This window comes from Salvia hispanica, chromosome 5, assembly GCF_029641045.1.
Source record: "Salvia hispanica isolate PSC_SH4W2 chromosome 5, Shi_PSC_v1, whole genome shotgun sequence".
Taxonomy (NCBI): Eukaryota; Viridiplantae; Streptophyta; class Magnoliopsida; order Lamiales; family Lamiaceae; genus Salvia; species Salvia hispanica.
Window position 1 is genome coordinate 47,773,944 of NC_142696.1, and position 18,492 is coordinate 47,792,435.

At 34.3% G+C, this 18,492-nt stretch overlaps 4 protein-coding genes and 2 pseudogenes across 7 annotated transcripts; 1 reads left to right on the forward strand and 5 right to left on the reverse strand.

The window, feature by feature from the left end:
* Positions 1-359: 359 nt before the first annotated feature.
* On the reverse strand, positions 360-1,207 carry LOC148926942 (aromatic amino acid aminotransferase 4-like). Its single transcript, XM_089059643.1, has 3 exons — positions 1,069-1,207; positions 869-962; positions 360-757 (listed from the first exon to the last, which is right to left on the reverse strand). Exons 1-3 carry the CDS (start codon positions 1,078-1,080, stop codon positions 588-590), a joined length of 276 nt encoding a protein of 91 aa, XP_088915769.1. The 5' UTR covers positions 1,081-1,207; the 3' UTR covers positions 360-587.
* Positions 1,089-2,508, reverse strand: LOC125187374 (nicotianamine aminotransferase 1-like). The gene is made up of 4 exons (XM_089059644.1): positions 2,246-2,508; positions 1,558-2,116; positions 1,385-1,444; positions 1,089-1,223 (listed from the first exon to the last, which is right to left on the reverse strand). Exons 1-4 carry the CDS (start codon positions 2,506-2,508, stop codon positions 1,107-1,109), a joined length of 999 nt encoding a protein of 332 aa, XP_088915770.1. The 3' UTR covers positions 1,089-1,106.
* A 2,080-nt stretch (positions 2,509-4,588) lies between these two features.
* LOC125188217 (putative aminotransferase TAT2) lies at positions 4,589-5,796 on the reverse strand (annotated as a pseudogene). The gene is made up of 5 exons (XR_016130791.1): positions 5,503-5,796; positions 5,341-5,394; positions 5,054-5,215; positions 4,867-4,960; positions 4,589-4,757 (listed from the first exon to the last, which is right to left on the reverse strand). The product of XR_016130791.1 is annotated as a putative aminotransferase TAT2 (transcript).
* A 1,219-nt stretch (positions 5,797-7,015) lies between these two features.
* Positions 7,016-9,053, forward strand: LOC125187375 (uncharacterized). 2 transcript variants are annotated; one of them, XM_048083956.2, is made up of 5 exons: positions 7,016-7,401; positions 7,484-7,521; positions 7,918-8,209; positions 8,342-8,493; positions 8,562-9,053. In XM_048083956.2, exons 1-5 carry the CDS (start codon positions 7,075-7,077, stop codon positions 8,890-8,892), a joined length of 1,140 nt encoding a protein of 379 aa, XP_047939913.1. In that variant the 5' UTR covers positions 7,016-7,074; the 3' UTR covers positions 8,893-9,053. The 2 variants fall into 2 exon arrangements, with proteins under 2 accessions (XP_047939913.1, XP_088914451.1); XM_089058325.1 differs by having other exon boundaries at positions 7,984-8,209.
* A 1,452-nt stretch (positions 9,054-10,505) lies between these two features.
* On the reverse strand, positions 10,506-12,534 carry LOC125187373 (putative aminotransferase TAT2). Its single transcript, XM_048083955.2, has 6 exons — positions 12,207-12,534; positions 11,552-12,110; positions 11,377-11,436; positions 11,062-11,217; positions 10,863-10,956; positions 10,506-10,749 (listed from the first exon to the last, which is right to left on the reverse strand). The coding sequence occupies exons 1-6, from the start codon at positions 12,467-12,469 to the stop codon at positions 10,580-10,582; spliced, it is 1,302 nt and encodes a 433-aa protein (XP_047939912.1). The 5' UTR covers positions 12,470-12,534; the 3' UTR covers positions 10,506-10,579.
* Positions 12,535-14,532: 1,998 nt separating this feature from the next.
* On the reverse strand, positions 14,533-16,593 carry LOC125187372 (tyrosine aminotransferase-like; annotated as a pseudogene). Its single transcript, XR_016130181.1, has 6 exons — positions 16,267-16,593; positions 15,601-16,159; positions 15,428-15,487; positions 15,147-15,302; positions 14,960-15,053; positions 14,533-14,833 (listed from the first exon to the last, which is right to left on the reverse strand). The product of XR_016130181.1 is annotated as a tyrosine aminotransferase-like (transcript).
* Between the last annotated feature and the right edge of the window lie 1,899 nt (positions 16,594-18,492).

Genomic DNA, 18,492 nt, shown 5'->3' on the forward strand with positions numbered 1-18,492 from the left:
GTATCTTCTGAGAATATTCATACTGAGCCCTAGGTTTCTATGTTGTACGTATATGGCTTATTTAAGTATATATGTATGACTATTTTGAATTATTTAACACGTTTCGAATATTATAAAAATAGCATCGAATAAGTTTGAAGGTGCAATCATGTCGTATGTTTAATTAACAAGTGAAAATATTCTATCATTAGTCAAATAGTACTATTACTTCCATAAGGGGAGAAAATGATTATAAATTCGTCACTATTTGTAGAGAGTCTTCCTTTGACTGGATGCAAAAGTATTGAAGTCTATCTTGATATCCATTTTTCAAAAAAATCAACTAAGCTTTGAAGTGTAGTTTTTCTTTAACCTTGATATTTGAAAAATAACTCCAATTCTGTATTTGTTTGATAAGTTTATTCGAAAAAAAAATGATACAAGAATTTCATTCATGGAATAAAGAATGCATTCTTAAGTATACGGAGTATTTATTTTCCGGTACATATCATTAAATGATACTACAAGAATTTCTAATAATCTAATTCCAACTACACACTACGTATTTTTCAAATTAACACTGAATCAGTCTTCTAAACGTATTATGACTAAACATAAACAAATTCAAAGACAGGTGATTCAACATAATATGATACTTTTGTATGTATCTTAGCATGTCTTTCACAAAAAGCTCTCATTCTTCGAAAAGCTTCATCGATGTATGATTCCTCCACAACAAATGTCACTCTCATCCAGTTCTTCAGCCCTAATCCAACACCTACACCCACCAACAAATTATTCTTGTCAAAAAATTATGAATTAATTTAATTAAAAAAAAAAACAACTTTCTTAATTTCTTTTATTTATAGATTTTGGCATAAAGATTCACCTGGGACAAGAACAACTGATTCCTCCTTAGCCAGTTTGCAGCAGAAGTCCAAATCATCTTTAATCCCTTCCAGCTTCGACATATCAAGTTTGATCTGATAATGCAAATTAAAATAACATTATATATCGTCATGCAAATATTTAAATTTTTTTAATTTTAAACAGATGCAAAATTTAATTTCATAGGTATTTGATTATTACCATAAGAAACATGCATCCTTGAGGTTTGATGGGACAACTTATGCCGTGATTTCATTAGTAAGTTTGTAGCATTTTTCTGCGGATTCTCTAAACAGATTCACAATCTTGTCATAGAATTCTGTTGGAGTCTTCAATAGAATTTCGGGAAGCGCCGCCTGCATTATTCACATAAACACAAATTAATGTATTGTTTAACCGATATGTTTTTTTATGAAATAAAATACTCGAGCCAAAAATAATGAGCAACATCACAAGCAATTGAGGAAAGAAACAATAATAAAAGACAACGAAATCAATATGTAATAGAGGAATTAACCTGTATAAAAGTCACTGGGTCAGACGAGATGTTAAAAAAACCCTTGATGGTGTCAACAATCTGCAATTAAGAAAATTTAATTAGTCTTGTAACTATTTAAAATGTCAAGAAGATTGATTATAGCTATAATATTAGTAACAAAAAAGGGTTTGGGAGATATATAAGAAAATTACCCCATGGTTAGTGAGAATGCCATGTAGGTCATTTATGACAAGCCAACCAATTCTCCAACCAGGCACAATCCATTTCTTTGACAATGATCCAAGTGTAATAATGGGAACAATTGATGCAAACACCCCCATTGGTGTAAATGGATTGCTTCCAAAAGTGAGATGGCAGTAAACTTCATCTGCAATCACTAATATCCCCATCTTTCTTGCCGTTTGTGCAATCTTCTTCAAGTGGTCATATTTGAAAACATTCCCACATGGATTTCCCGGGTTTATAATAACAATGGCAACCGTGTTTTCATCTCCCAAGGCTTCAACTGCCGCCAGATCGACTTCCCAGTCGTTCTCAGGGACCAGGTCAAAGTGGCGGACCTCAAGCCCCGCAAAGGCTGCCCTAGCCTCGTAGTCAGGGTAGCCCGGCCGGGGAAGCAAAATGTTTGCCCCCGAGCGGGCAAGGGCGGTTAGAGCGGCTTCCAATGCTTGGGTGCATCCATTGGTTAGGAAAACATCATCACCTTTTACGTTGTAGGGAAGGTCTTTTGAGAGATACTCTGCTACAGCACTGCCAAAATTCATAGAGATTTTGCTCGTTAATTACTATACAATAAATTAAACCACAATTATGCATGCATGTAAGTTTTCATGTAAACTATTTTTGTATATATATATATATATATATATATATATATACCTGCGGGCGGTGGGGAGACCGGCGGTGGAGGAGTAGCCGTTGAAGTTGGCGGAGCGGAGAGCATTGGAGACGGCCTCCTCAACAAAAGCAGAAGTGCGGAAGGAAGGGAAGGCGGAGGGATCGCCTTGGCTTAGATGAATAACGCTTTTTCCATTATTTTCATCTAAATTTTTCATAACTCCTTCCATCACCCCTCTCAGCGTCATCGCTCCCGCTCCGATCACTTTCGAGTTTCCTCCGAATCGCCACTGTGATTCGGCCATCGATGTAAATTTAGAGATATGGAGAATGATTTTAGGTATGGAATTAAGTAGCAAGTTTAATTTGCAGTTGTGTTTGAGTTTTGATGAAATTAATGAGGTTAATTTGCTCTTTTATAGTTGCTTGAGGCGCGTGATTCATTCACTTTCGTTTTAAAAATAAGTAAAGAGAAATTTCGCAGAGAGATCAGTTATATACTTGTATTTGAAATGATAAACTCATGCCCTTTTACATATAATTAATCCCTCACACCACCTTTTATTTTATTTTTAAAATTTTCTGCTGTGGTCAAAAAAATGAACCAATCAGTTGTTAGTATGGCAATAGTGCAGCAGGCCGAGTAGTGATGAATGATTAGTGAATTAGTAATTTAAACTAATGATTGAGACTAGTATATTAATTATTTATTCGTTTGAACTACTCAAAGATATACATCTATAGTACTCCTATAATTTTTGCACATATATAGTATAAAATTGGTAGCTGGTCACGTTGTTTAAAGTAAAAAAATGTGTTGTATAGTGTAGTTGTTAATTGTTATTTATGACAGTGCTTAGAAATATTGAGGTAGCTTCTTAGAATATTCATACCTAACTCTAAGTCTCTGTGTTGTGTATGACTCTTTTAGTATGTGTAGCTCTTTTAATTTATTTAAACAGTACTTACTACATACATATTATGGATAGGATATAATATACTTAGATAGGGTTGTGTCCATTAGAAAAGATAACTGATCATCCATCATTCAAATGCATGCATGATTAATCCTCCGGTTTATAATTAGGTTATAAAGAATCATAAAAATGTGCTAAACTTGAGATCATTTAGTATCTCCCTTCTCTAAATCATTTAGGTTAAAAACTACTATATTCACGTTTAGATATTATAAATAGAATAGTAGTTGGAAGGTACTACGTTTTAGAATATACACGTTCTTGCATATAATTTGTGGTTATGATTACAAAATTCCGTTTCTTCATTAATAAATACTGAGCTCATGATTAAATTTGTAGCTCATGATTCGCCTTTGTTTAAGGTATCTTATGAGAATATTCATACCTAGCCCTAGGTGTCTATGTTGTACATATATGGCTTTTTATTTTAGTATGTAGGACTATTTCACTTTATTTAACACGTTTTGAATATTATAAAAATAGCATAGGTGCAATCATATCATATGTTTAACGAGTCAAAATGTTCTATCATTAGTCAAATAGTACTATTACTTCCATAAGGGGAGAAAATGATTATTAATGAATGATTTTATCCATAAGATCATAATTAATAAATTAGTCAATCCGTTAAGGTCTTGTTTAGTTGTTAAATTCGTCGCTATTTGTAGAGAGTCTTTCTTGACTGGATGCAAAAGTTCTGAAGTCTATCTTGAAATCACTTTTTTTTTCAAAAAAAAAAAAAACAACTAAGTTTTGAAGTGTAGTTTTTCTTTAACCTTGATATTTGAAAAATAACTCCGATTATGAAAAAGAAAAAAAAATCATCTCCAATGATAATTATTTATTTTCTGAAATCTGAATCCTTATTTCTAACTTCTAAGCCCATAAAGGATTCACTTTACTAATAATTTTTCCCATGAATGTGAAAAGATCAACCCTTACTAAACGGATACAAATAAAGTAGATTGACAAGTAATACAACAAATAATATCTACAAGATTTAATCTGAAATGTAACACAAAGTTAGATATGTATAGAACTAAAAATATTACCAGTGAATCGGTAATTAAGAAAACAAGTGAATGAGTAAAAGATTTAGGACGTAATGGTTTAGTTCTATAAGGAGCCAACAAGTCTTCCTATGTAAACCATCACAAACCCTAAGTCTAACTACCAAACACAGTTCTTCGAATCCTTAAAAACCAGAAACTAATTAGGTCCATGTCACAAATAAATGATGGATAAGAATATGAGATTGCATTCATAATAATATTTATTTTGCGATACATATCATTAAATAATACTTACAAGAATTTCTAATAATCTATTTCCAACTAAACACTAGGTAAACATACATAGTATATATTTTACAAAATAACACTAAATCAATATCCTAAATGTGTTATGACTAAACATAAACAAAATCAAAGACAGGTGATTCAACATAATATGATATTTTTGTATGTCTCTTAGCATGTCTTCGCAAAAAGCTCTCATTCTTCGAAAGGCTTCGTCAATGCACGATTCCTCCACAGCAAATGTCACTCTCATCCAGTTCTTCAGCCCTAATCCAACACCTTCACCCACCAACAAATTATTCTTGTCAAAAAATTATGAATAAAATTTTTAAAAAAAAGTCAACTTCCTTATTTTCATTTATATATAGATTTTGGCACAAAAATTCACCTGGGACAAGAACAACTGATTCCTCCTTAGCCAGTTTGTAGCAGAAGTCCAAATCATCTTTAATCCCTTCCAGCTTTGACAAATCGAGTTTAATCTGATCATGCAAATCAAAATCTCATTATCATCATGCCAATTATTTAATTTAAAATTTGCAAAAATAATTAATTTATGGGCATTTGATTATTACCATAAGAAACATGCATCCTTGAGGTTTGATGGGACCACTTATGCCCGGGATTTCATTAGTAAGTTTGTAGCATTTTTCTGCGCATTCTCTAAATAGATTCACGATCTTATCATAGAATTCAGTTGGAGTCTTCAATAGAATCTCGGGAAGCGCCACCGGCATTATTCACATAAACACAAATTAATCGATTGTTAACCGATATGCTTTTTATTAAATAAAATACTCGAGCAAAAATAACAAGCAACATCACAACGAAATCAATATGTAATTGAGGAATTAACCTATATAAAGGTCACTGGGTCAGACGAGATGTTAAAAAAACCTTTGATGGTGTCAACAATCTGCAATTAAGAAAATTTAATTAGTCTTGCAACTATTTAAAATGTCATGAAGATTGATTAAAGCTATTAGTATCAAAAAAGGGTTTAGGCGATTTATAAGAAAATTACCCCATGGTTAGTGAGAATGCCATGTAGGTCATTTATGACAAGCCAACCAATTCTCCAACCAGGCACAATCCATTTCTTTGACAATGATCCAAGTGTAATAATGGGAACAATTGATGCAAACACCCCCATTGGTGTAAATGGATTGCTTCCAAAAGTGAGATGGCAGTAAACTTCATTTGCAATCACTAATATCCCCATCTTTCTTGCCGTTTGTGCAATCTTCTTCAAGTGGTCATATTTGAAAACATTCCCATATAGATTCCCGGGGTTTATAATAACAATGGCAAGGGGCATGTCTCATGAAGAGACTATCTACGATTGAAGACTAGTGCAAGGGGCATGTCTCATGAAGGCACTATATCAAGTGTTAACATTTTCGAAAATATGATTAAAATAACTCTTCATATTTCTCTACTAAAAATAATGTAATTCACACTTTTAACAAAATAATGAATCATAATTCATAATATTCAAAACTTCAAAATTATGACCATATAAAAATTCAAATGATAAACTATATAAAAAAAAAAATACTTTAATTGGTTGAATTAACATATAGCCCTTTTGAATGTTGGAGCGTATATCTTTAATTATTACACTTTTTAACGTGGCATGTTGGAACATGAAACATCTATACTATTTTTATACTACTAGTTTACAATTTTCTTTTTCTAAAAATATACCTAATATGAAGTATTTATTTTACTCAGCATGATAACCTACAGATAAGATAATTAGATTCTCCATATAATCGTATCCTATAAAATTACATCATTAGTAAACAAAATTTAGTAGCAGACTATTTTATTTTGTTTGAACAATAAATATTATGCATGTTTGAGTTAAGGATGTTACAGTTCGTCCCTCTCTAAGAACTCTAAGAAATATAGGGATAAAATTCTCGAACCATATACACACGGTACTCTAACTATTGTAATCAAAGAAAAAAAAACAACAATAAATGAAATGAAAGTTATAATGAATCTCTTCCCACACAACACAACCTCTCTATCCCGACCAAGAGAGATGTTCCATAGCTTTGTGGCTATTAGAGCATTAGCAATGAAAGAGCCCTTCTTTTTTCGAGGGCCAATCTTGTAGCAAAAAGGTGATGCGGTCACCCCAGCCGCCCCCACACTCCGTCCCGACAGTTTGTGAGGGGGTACAATCAGGGTACACAGTGGCCCGTTAGAGGGGAGGCCTTCAACCCACTGTCCTGATAGGAGGACATCTCTCAAGGCCTCACACTTGTGCCTGAGAAATGGAAGCTCCCAGATGCCAGTAGTGGGATTCGAACCCAGCTCCTTGTAGCAATGGAAGGGTCCTCCCATTTCCAATTAATTGCACGTCATCATTTATTTTGCTTTTAAATTTGCAGCACTTTTACATTTAGAGTATGTTATTAATTTAATTAAATTAAATATAAAAATATTATAATACATGAAATAAATTTTAATTTATCTCCAAGTTACAAGACCTATTCTTCCTCAACCTATTAATTAAACAAGACCTATTAAAACCCTTTCTTCTTCTTCTTCTCTCTCATTCTGTTTTAGCAAAAAGAAAAAAAAAATGAGGATCATACTACAATGGAGGGCCGATCGACGCCGCATTTGGATCGGCCTTTTTGGAGAGAGGGGATGGAGCCGACGGATGGCCCTAAGGTGGGACGATGGAGGCCGATGGGGAAGGCCCTCCCATCGGCCCTCCATTTCCCCAAAATTAACATCTTCTTTCCAATCTACTTCCACTTCCGACTTCCGCAGACGCCTCCGCATCGAGGATAACTCCTTCGCCGAAGGCATCCGGTTTAAGAGGGATAGCCACGGCCAATTGCAAACCGCTATTCTCACCTACCGCAAGAAGTTCCCCTTCTCCATTTTTCAACCCTTACTCCGAGTATAATTTCTTTTTTCTTTACCCCCAATCAATCAATCGCGCCTTTTATTCATAGCTATTTTTTTTTTTTTTTGCTCTATAGGTTGATTTGGTCTCCACGATTCATATTGCTGAGAAGGAGTAAGTATTTTTGAATTTCAATTAAATTTTCAGTGCTCAAGTTTCAGAATTGAAAATTTTCAACTCAATTGTCAAATATGAGCAAGTGTATTATATAATTTCTGGCCGTGTTTATGCAATCTAATTCTGAAATTGGGGATTTAAATATGATGTATGAAAGGGATGAATGAGTGAAATCAGATATGCACAGTTGAATTTGTTTCTCATTGTTGTGTGCATAAGAAACTCTAGACTAAGGGGCTTCTTGGTATGATGGAATGGAATGTGATTCCTACTTTTATTCTATTCATTTGCTTGGTGTGATGGAATGAACGAGATGGATGAAAATGCAAAGGAAATCCAAGGATATTGACATTCCATTCCATCATACCAAGCATGCTATAAATGTTTTTGTAGGTACTATGCAACCCTACAGAAAGAACTCGAGGGATATGATTGTGTTCTTTATGAGTTGGTTGTTAGCAGAAGGTGCCTAATGACCAGTAGGAGCCTAAAAAACAGTAGGAGCCGTGTTTTTTACAACGACTTCGGGGGATCTGTCTTATGGACTCCAACTTCGGGGGGATCTGTCTTACAACGACTACTGGCCAAGTTTTTTACGCTTGACTTTCAATTAGATTGTCTTGACTACCAGGCAGATAATTGGTATCATGCTGATCTTGACAAGGAAACTTTTGTATCGCTTCAGGTATAATTGTCCTCAGTTAAATTGTATTGCATACATTTTTCTATCAAGATCGATATTGTTTCAGCAAAATACTTGTTTGTTGTCTTTCAGTATTCATGAAGTGTTTTGTATCCTTTTATCTAACTCACTCAGAATGAAAGGGGTGAAAACATCTCCACATTTTTCAGAGATACGAAACGTAAGTCGAGAGAAGCTCTGCCCCGGGAAGATCTTGGTCCGTGGAGGTCCAGGCGCGATTTCGGTGCATCAATGAGATTTTTACTAGCAAAGGGGCTGGCAAAAGAGTAAGTTTTCCTAATTGAACACTAGTTATAATTAACAAGTTTATGCATATAAGTCCCTCTGTTTATAGTGTTGCACAGATAACAGCTGATGTGGAAGACACATCTGTGATGATCGGCGAGAGGAACAGAGCTGCAACAAGGGCGCTACGGAGAGCCATTGATGGAGGCAACAAGAAGATTGCGATCATTTACGGGGCAGGGCACATGAAGGACTTGGGGCGAAGGCTGCGGAAAGAGTTCGATCTCATCCCCACCCAGGTGCACTGGATAACGGCGTTTTCCATAAAGAATAGGAATCTCACAAGCAGCTCTCTCCCATTAAATATATGGCAAACTCTAGCATTTCTCATAATATCTTCACTTCTTGCATGGGATCTCTGGGGTTGGAAACTCTTATAGGGTTGGGTGTCGAGTGAGGCTTCGGATTTTATTCATTATGTTATCAACATATTCATGTGATTTGATTTGAAGATGGTTCTGAAGTTTAACTTCAAGAATATTATGTATTCAAACCGTGATATTTGATGAATAATTATAGAATTCTTTAAATTTGTTCGTTAGTCCATATACTTGTAGTTTTAAAAAATGCAACATCAATTCATGTGTCATCATCTACTAAGAAAACTAACAATATTGGTTACTATTTCTCTAGTTATACACTTTCTTTTAAATAGAATAAAAAACATGAAAAATATTGTTAATACAAAGTCAATAAAATAAACGTAAACACATTATTTAAATTAAGATTTAGTTAATGAGATATAAATACAAGTTATATGTTTTATTTTTGCATATAATACATTTAAGATATCTTTAAAATATATAAACAAAAATTTTAAATTAAGCCAAGCCTAGCCCGGCCTGGGCCCACATGGCAAATCGACCTGAGCAGGGCAAGGTTAAGCAAAATTTAAAAAAGCCCAGCCCAACCCAGACCCCTCTCACACATGGGCCTGTGCTGGGCTGGGCCTCAATAAAGGCGGGCCTCAATGGGCCCGGGCTGGGCTGAGCCGGCCCGACCCACTTGGTTCCTAGTAAACGTACTTTGCACCTTTTAGATCTTTAAATTATGAAAAATATCACTTAAGATATATGAATTAAAAATATGACTTATTTTTTCTATCACTTCTCTTCCCTCTTCTCTCCCTGAGGAGTATAACTCTTCTCTTTAATCGTGTGATACCTCTTTATATGACACTTAAATTTCCATAATTTATAGATAAAAATTGTATAATATATTAATTTTATAAAGAGTTAAGGCCAAAATTGTTCTCATTTTATCATTTTGGTCATAGACTTTATCTTTTGGTTTTTTCGCATCCTGAACATTTCAATTCGGATCACAATCGGTCCAAAACTGATGATTCCGTCAAATTCTAACGGTCAATGTCGTTTAACCTTATTTTGACCCAATTAAGAATATTAATTATTATTTTTCATTATTTTAAAAAATAAAATACAAAAATAATGATAAAAATAAAATTGGATTAATATTCAAATGCACTACTATAATTTTAGAATATTACAAATGAATCACAAAGATAACAAGTGAACGAGAGACAACAAGTCATCCTTTGTAAACCACCATAAACCCTAACCCGGTTCCCGACCAACGAGTAAACTTCACACATAAGCCCTAACCAACAGTCACGAAGAAGAAGAAAAGTCGAGGATCGAAGGACACTGATCTTCGCGTGTTGAAGGGCGAGTCTCAATCTTGAAGGGGAATATGTGCCAAGGGTTTGGATTGGCTTTTACTTAAGAAACTTAGGCAACAATACTTGTGCCTTACTTTCTCACAATATCAATAAGTGACATCACTTGATTAATTTGACAATCTAATAAGGGACGTTGCACAATTATTATAGTCCTCACTAGTGATATTCTGAACATATTTGAGGAAGGAAAAATCGGTTGATTAATTCTAACACTATTACATAGCCTCGTATATTCTTTTACAAGTGTAATATGTACGTAAAGGAACTTATGTAAAAGAAATTACATCGATTACCTTATAAGTTAATAACAACCTCTTCCCACTAAATATAACACTAAATCAATCATCTAAATGTATTGTGGCTACTGACTAAACATAAACAAATTCAAAGACGGGTGATTCAACGTAATATGATATTTTTGTATGTTTCTTAGTATGTCTTTCACAAAAAGCCCTCATTCTTCGAAAGGCTTTGTTGATGTATGATTCCTCCACAGCAAATGTCACTCTCATCCAATTCTTCAACCCTAATCCAACACCTATAGCCACCAATAAATTAATCTTGTCAAAAATTTGATATATTAAAGAAAAATATATTTTTTTTCATATATTTCTTTGTTTTATATATATAGATTTTGGCACAAAAATTCACCTGGAACAAGTACAACCGATTCTTCCTTAGCCAACTTGCAGCAGAAATCAAAATCATCCTTAATCCCTTCCAGCTTCGACAAATCCAGTTTGATCTGATAATGCAAATTAAAATACCGTTATAAATCATCATGCAAATATTTAAATATTTTTATTTTAAACAAATGCAAAAATTTAATCCATAGACATTTGATTATTACCATAAGAAACATGCATCCTTGAGGTTTGATAGGGCAACTTATGCCTGGAATTTCATTGGTAAGTTTGTAGCATTTGTCGGCAGATTCTCTAAACAAATTCACAATCTTGTCATAGAATTCAGTTGGAGTCTTCAATAGAATCTCCGGAAGTGCGGCCTGCATTATTCATATTAATACATATTAATGGATTGGTACTCGATTATTTCTTTATTAAATAAAATACTAGAGCCAAAATTAACGAACAACAAAAGAAGCAATTCATAATAGAAACAAATCATGAAAGGCAACGAAATCAACATGTAATTGAAAAATCACCTGTATAAAGGTCACTGGGTCGGACGAGATGTTAAAAAAGCCCTTGATGGTGTCAACAATCTGCACTTAAGAAAATTTAATTAGTTTAATATCTTGCAACTATTTAAAATGTCATGAAGATTGCCTAAAGCTATTAGTAACAAAGCAGGGTTTGGGTGATTTATAAGAAAATTACCCCATGGTTAGCGAGAATGCCATGTAGGTCATTTATGACAAGCCAACCTATTCTCCAACCAGGCACAATCCATTTCTTTGACAATGATCCAAGTGTAATAATGGGAACAATTGATGCAAACACTGCCATTGGTGTGAATGGGTTGCTTCCAAAAGTGAGATGACAATAAACTTCATCTGCAATCACTAATATCCCCATCTTTCTTGCTGTTTCTGCAATCTTCTTCAAGTGTTCATACTTGAAAACATTCCCACATGGATTCCCAGGGTTTATAATTACAATGGCAACCGTATTCTCGTCTCCCAATGCTTCAACTGCCGCCAAATCGACCTCCCAGTCGTTTTCAGGGACTAGGTCAAAGTGGCGGACCTCAAGGCCCGCAAAGGCTGCCCTAGCCTCGTAGTCAGGGTAGCCCGGCCGGGGAAGCAGAATGTTTGCCCCCGGGCGGGCAAGGGCGGTTAGAGCGGCTTCCAATGCTTGGGTGCATCCATTGGTTAGGAAAACATCATCACTTTTTACATCGTAGGGGAGGTCTTTTGAGAGATACTCGGCTACAGCACTGCCAAAATTTATAGAAATGTTACTTGTTAGTTATAATTAAATGATTGCAACTTTAATATGGAGTGTATAATTAATTAAGTATGAAGTTATATACCTGCGGGCGGCGGGGAGACCGGCGGTGGAGGAGTAGCCGTTGAAGTTGGCGGAGCGGAGGGCATTGGAGACGGCCTCCTCCACGAAAGCGGAAGCACGGAAGGAAGGGAAGGCGGAGGGATCGCCTTGGCTTAGATGAATTACGCTTTTTCCATTATTTTCATCTAAACTTTTGATAACTCCGTCCATCACCCCTCTCAGCGTCATCGCTCCCGCTCCGATCACTTTCGAGTTTCCCCCAAAACGCCACTGTGATTCAGCCATAGATGTAAATTCAAAGAGAGAAAAATTTAATTTTTAGGTATGGAAGTAGCCAGGTTAGTTTTCAGTTGTGTTTGAGATTTGATGAAATTAATGAAGTTATAATTTGCCCTTTTATAGTTGCATTAGGCGCGTGATTAATTCACTGTCATTTTTAAAACAAGTAAAGAGAAATTTCGCAGAGAGATCAACTGTATATGAAATGACTAACTCGTGCCTTTTTACATATAATTAATCCTACCACCCTTTACTTTTATTTTTAAAAAAATTTTGTTGTGGTCCAAAAAATGAACCAATCAGTTGTTAGTATGGGTATAGTGCAGCAGGCCGAGTAGTGATATCTGATTAATGAATTAGTAAATTAAACTAATGACTGAGACTAGTATATTAATTATTGTTAAATTTTTATAATTATTCGTTTGAACCACTCAAAGTTTTACATCTATAGTACTCCTATAATTTTTGCATATAGTATAAAACTGGCAGCTGGTCACGTTGTTTAAAGTAAATAAAAATGTGTTGTATAGTGTAGTTGTTAATTGTTATTTATGACAGTGCTTAAAAATACTCTCATTGAGGTAGTTTCTTAGAATATTCATACCTATCTCTAAGTCTCTATGTAGTGCATGACTTTCTTTTTAGTATGCACAGCTAATTTAATTTATTTAAACAGTACTTACATATTATGGATAAGATTTAATCTATTAGATAGTGTTATGTATGTTAGATACTCCTATAAGATAATACCAAGATTCAGGAATAAGTAAAAAATATATTTTTTCTTTAAATAAATTAGTCACATAGAGCGGCCGAGAATTGGTCATGCGTGAGTTTGAATGATGGATAACTGATCCGTTTAACACCCTAGACCTAGATTCGTTGTTGAGCTCATAATTCTCGCCTCAAAATCTTAATCACACCTTATAATTTACTAATATAGAGAAGTAAGGATCGATCTACGAGGAAGAAGGCTTTTCATCAATATGCTTAGACATTTTGGAGGGTTTTGGATGTACTGTAACGCTTTAAGGTGGGTTAAATTAAACTACGAACACGAAATTAAACTGCAAACTAAACAGGGGTAACTCAAATGCACATGCTTGTAGGTAAAGGAAATCAAAACACTTATGGTTTGTGAACCACTATATTCTAGGAGTAATTATTAAAGGGTTAATAGTAGTTTATGGCTTAAGCTTGTTATTATAAATCAAAAATTGAGACCAAAATTTCAAAAAGATGCCGAACTTGGGATCATTTAATTTTTAACGTGCCATGTTCAAATCACGTCAACGACTCGTTTAAATTATTTTGTTCTCCGATTTATAATTAGGTGATAGACTTAGACTTATATGTATAGGAGTTTTAGTATCTCTTACAATGATACCAACTGTTGTTTTTTTATTTCATTTGCCAACATTCTTCCTCAAACTATTCAAGATGAACCTTGGAGGGGTGAGATATATTTTATTTGTGTTGGACCAGCCCTTTATCTAACGTCCTCAAACTAGTAACGTTTTTGCATATTACTAAGATTTAATTTCTAGCTCATGATTCACCTTTGTTTATGGTATCTTCTGAGAATATTCACACATACCCCTAGGTGTCTATGTTGTACGTATATGGATTTTTTTAGTACATATGTATGACTATTTTAAATTATTTAACACGTTTGGAATATTATAGCATCGAATAAGTTTGAAGGTGCAATCATGTCATATGTTTAACAAGTGAAACTATTCTATCATTAGTCAAATAGTACTATTACTTCTTTAAGGGGAGAAAATGATTATTAAGGAATGATTTTATCCATAGGGAGAAGATTAATAAATTACTCCTGTTAAGGACTTGTTTGGTAGTTAAATTCGTTACTATTTGTAGAGTGATTTCTTTGACTGGATGCAAAAGTATAGAAGTCTATCTTGAAATCACTTTTTCAAAAAATACAACTAGGTTTTGAAGTATGTATAGTTTTTCTTTAACCTTGATATTTGAAAAATAACTCCAATTCTCTATTTGTTTGATAACTTTATTCGTAAAAGAAAAAAAAATCTCTCAATCCATTCGTAAAAGATAACTTTATTTTCTGATACGTATAATTAAATGATAGTATAAGAATTTCTAATAATCTAACTCCAACTAAACACCTAAATATACATTTTTTGAAATAACACTAAATCAGTCTTCTAAATGTACTATGACTAAACATAAACAAACTCAAAGACAGGTGATTCAACATAATATGATACTTTTGTATGTATCTTAGCATGTCTTTCAAAAAAGCTCTCATTCTTTGAAAGGCTTCGTCGATATATGATTCCTCCACAGCAAATGTCACTCTCATCCAGTTCTTCAGCCCTAATCCAACCCCTACACCCACCAACAAATTATTCTTGTCAAAAAATTATGAATCAAAATAATTATTTAAAAAAAAAAAAAAAAAAAAAAAAACTTCCTTATTTTCTTTTATATATTGATTTTGGCACAAAAATTTACCTGGGACAAGAACAACCGATTCCTCCTTAGCTAGTTTGCAGCAGAAGTCCAAATCATCTTTAATCCCTTCGAGCTTTGACAAATCAAGTTTAATCTGATCATGCAAATTAAAATCTCATTATCATCATGCCAATTATTTAATTTAAAATTTGCAAAAGTAATTAATTTAAAGGCATTTGATTATTACCATAAGAAACATGCATCCTTGAGGTTTGATGGGACAACTTATGCCAGGGATTTCATTAGTAAGTTTGTAGCATTTTTCTGCGGATTCTCTAAAAAGGTTCACGATCTTATCATAGAATTCAGTTGGAGTCTTCAATAAAATCTCGGGAAGCGCCGCCTGTAATATTCACATAAACACAAATTAATGGATTGTTAACCGATATGGTTTTTATTAAATAAAATACTCGAGCAAAAATAACAAGCAACATCACAACGAAATCAATATGCAATTGAGAAATTAACCTGTATAAAGGTCACTGGGTCGGACGAGATGTTAAAAAAGCCCTTGATGGTGTCAACAATCTGCACGTAAGAAAATTTAATTAGTTTTGTAACTATTTAAAATGTCTTGAAGATTGATTTTAGCTATAATATTAGTAACAAAAAAGGGTTTGGGAGATATATAAGAAAATTACCCCATGGTTAGAGAGAATGCCATGTAGGTCATTTATGACAAGCCAACCTAATCTCCAACCAGGCACAATCCATTTCTTTGACAATGATCCAAGAGTAATAATGGGAACAATGGATGCAAAAACCGCCATTGGTGTAAATGGATTGCTTCCAAAAGTGAGATGGCAATAAACTTCATCTGCAATCACTAATATCCCCATCTTTCTTGCTGTTTCTGCAATCTTCTTCAAGTGTTCATACTTGAAAACATTCCCACATGGATTCCCAGGGTTTATAATAACGATGGCGACCGTGTTCTCGTCTCCCAAGGCTTCAACTGCCGCCAGGTCGACTTCCCAGTCGTTTTCAGGGACTAGGTCAAAGTGGCGGACCTCAAGGCCCGCAAAGGCTGCCCTAGCCTCGTAGTCAGGGTAGCCCGGCCGGGGAAGCAGAATGTTTGCCCCCGGGCGGGCAAGGGCGGTTAGAGCGGCTTCCAATGCTTGTGTGCATCCATTAGTTAGATAAACATCATCACTTGTTACATTATAGGGAAGGTCTTTTGAGAGATACTCTGCTACAGCACTGCCAAAATATATATAGATTTTGCTTGTTAATTACTATACAATAAATTAAACCGAAAAATATACAATTATGCATGCATGTAAGTTTTCATGTAAATATATATATACCTGCGGGCGGCGGGGAGACCAGCGGTGGAGGAGTAGCCGTTGAAGTTGGCGGAGCGGAGGGCATTGGAGACGGCCTCCTCCACGAAAGAGGAAGTGCGGAAGGAAGGGAAGGCGGAGGGATCGCCTTGGCTTAGATGAATTACGCTTTTTCCATTATTTTCATCTAAATTTTTCATAACTCCGTCCATCACCCCTCTCAGCGTCATCGCTCCCGCTCCGATCACTTTCGAGTTTCCCCCGAAACGCCACTGTTGTTTGGCCATCAATGTAAATTTCGAGAGAGATAGAGAATTTTAGGTATGGAAGTAGCAAGTTTAATTTGCAGTGGTGTTTGAGTTTTGATGAAATTAATGAGGTTAATTTGCGCTTTTATACTTGCATGAGGCGCGTGATTAATACACTGTCATTTTTAAAATAAGTAAAGAGAAATTTCGCAGAGAGATCAGTTATATTAGGTATATGAAATGATAAACTCATGCCCTTTTACATATAATTAATCTTACCACCTTTTATTTTTGTTTTTTAAAACTTTCTCTTGTGGTCCAAAAAATGAACCAATCAGTTGTTAGTATGGCAATAGTGCTGCAGGCCAAGTAGTGATGAATGATTAGTGAATTAGTAGTTTAAACTAATGATGGAGACTAGTATACTAATTATTTTTAATTTTTTTAAATTATTCGTTTGAACCACTCAAAGTTCTACATCTATACAGATTTTGCATATATAAAACTAGTAGTTGTCTCACGTTGTTTAAAGTTAAAAAATGTGTTGTATAGTGTATTTGTTAATTGTTAATTATGACAGTGCTTGGAATTAATCCTATTGAGGTTGCTTCTTAGAATATTCATATACCTAGCTGATTAGCTCTAAGTCTCTATGTTGTGTACGACTTTATTTTTGTATGTATTTGCATTTTAATTTATTAAACATATTTACTACTTACTTATTATGGACAAGATATAATCTATTTGATAGTGTTACGCGCATGTTATATTTCTAACTATTTAAGTTGTTAACTCATCAATACAGTGTATTAAAAATGTCAACACGGTCACATAAAAAATGTCAACGCATAATATCAACACATTATAATGAAGTTCAATAAAATTATGTGTTGACATTTTTATATCATCGTGTTGACATTTTTAATACATTGAATTGATGAGTTTACAAGTTAGCAACTTAAGAAAGTTAGCAATTGATCACACCTGTTACGTGCATGTGTGCATTAGATAAGATAACATAAAGTGGCCGAGAATTGATCACTTCATTTTTTGGTCCCCGATTAATAATTAGGTTAAAAAGTAGTACTAGTATTTATCTTGAAAAGGATAACTTATTATTAAAAGGTCATGATACAAGCATGTGAATTAAGAGTTTAGATATTAAAATTTGATAATAATATATTCACGTTTCGGATATTAATTACAAAAAAGAATATACACGTTGTTGCATAAATCGTACGTGGTCATGATTACAAATTCCGTTTCTTTATTAATAAATACTGAGCATGATTTTAATATGGTCTTGTTTGGTTATTAAATACGTGAGTATTTGGAGAGAGTGTTTCTTGACTGGAAATCAAACCAATTTATATAATTATACCCTCCTTACTCATGCCCTCCGGTTTTTTTTGATATATCAAAAAGACTCAAGCCAAAATCGGCGAGCGAGCAAGCAAGTTTAGAGTAAAAAAAAACCTAAACTAAAGAAACAACAAACAACAACCGTCAAAGCTACCTGACCACGAACAAAACGCGTCTATGGCCAAAAAACCAACACGCCCGCCCAAACAGCCGAAAAACTAAAAAGAACACACAACCAAACGCACCCTACAAACAACAGTACAGACAAAAAGCACGACAAGCGGAGAGAAGAGACAACAAAAAATAATACCGGGAAAGCTAGATACCTGGTCCCAACTTATATCCCCGGTCTCTCAAGTTCGGCCTTTCTAGCTCTTTGTGTCTTCATATCTCTCGTCCATTTGGTTAAATAATTTGATAACTCAGTTGGAAGCACGTGTGAAATAATTTGTGTAGTGATAGAAATTTATGGAGTTATATTCTAAAATTAATTGGGGATAGAAAAAATCATCCATTAGACTCATATACATATAGCAGTTTTAGTACTCTCTTTACAATAATGTACTCCCTCTGTCCCATAAAAGTTGAGTCGTATTCCTTTTTAGTCCGTCCCAACGTACTCTCTTTACAATAATGTACT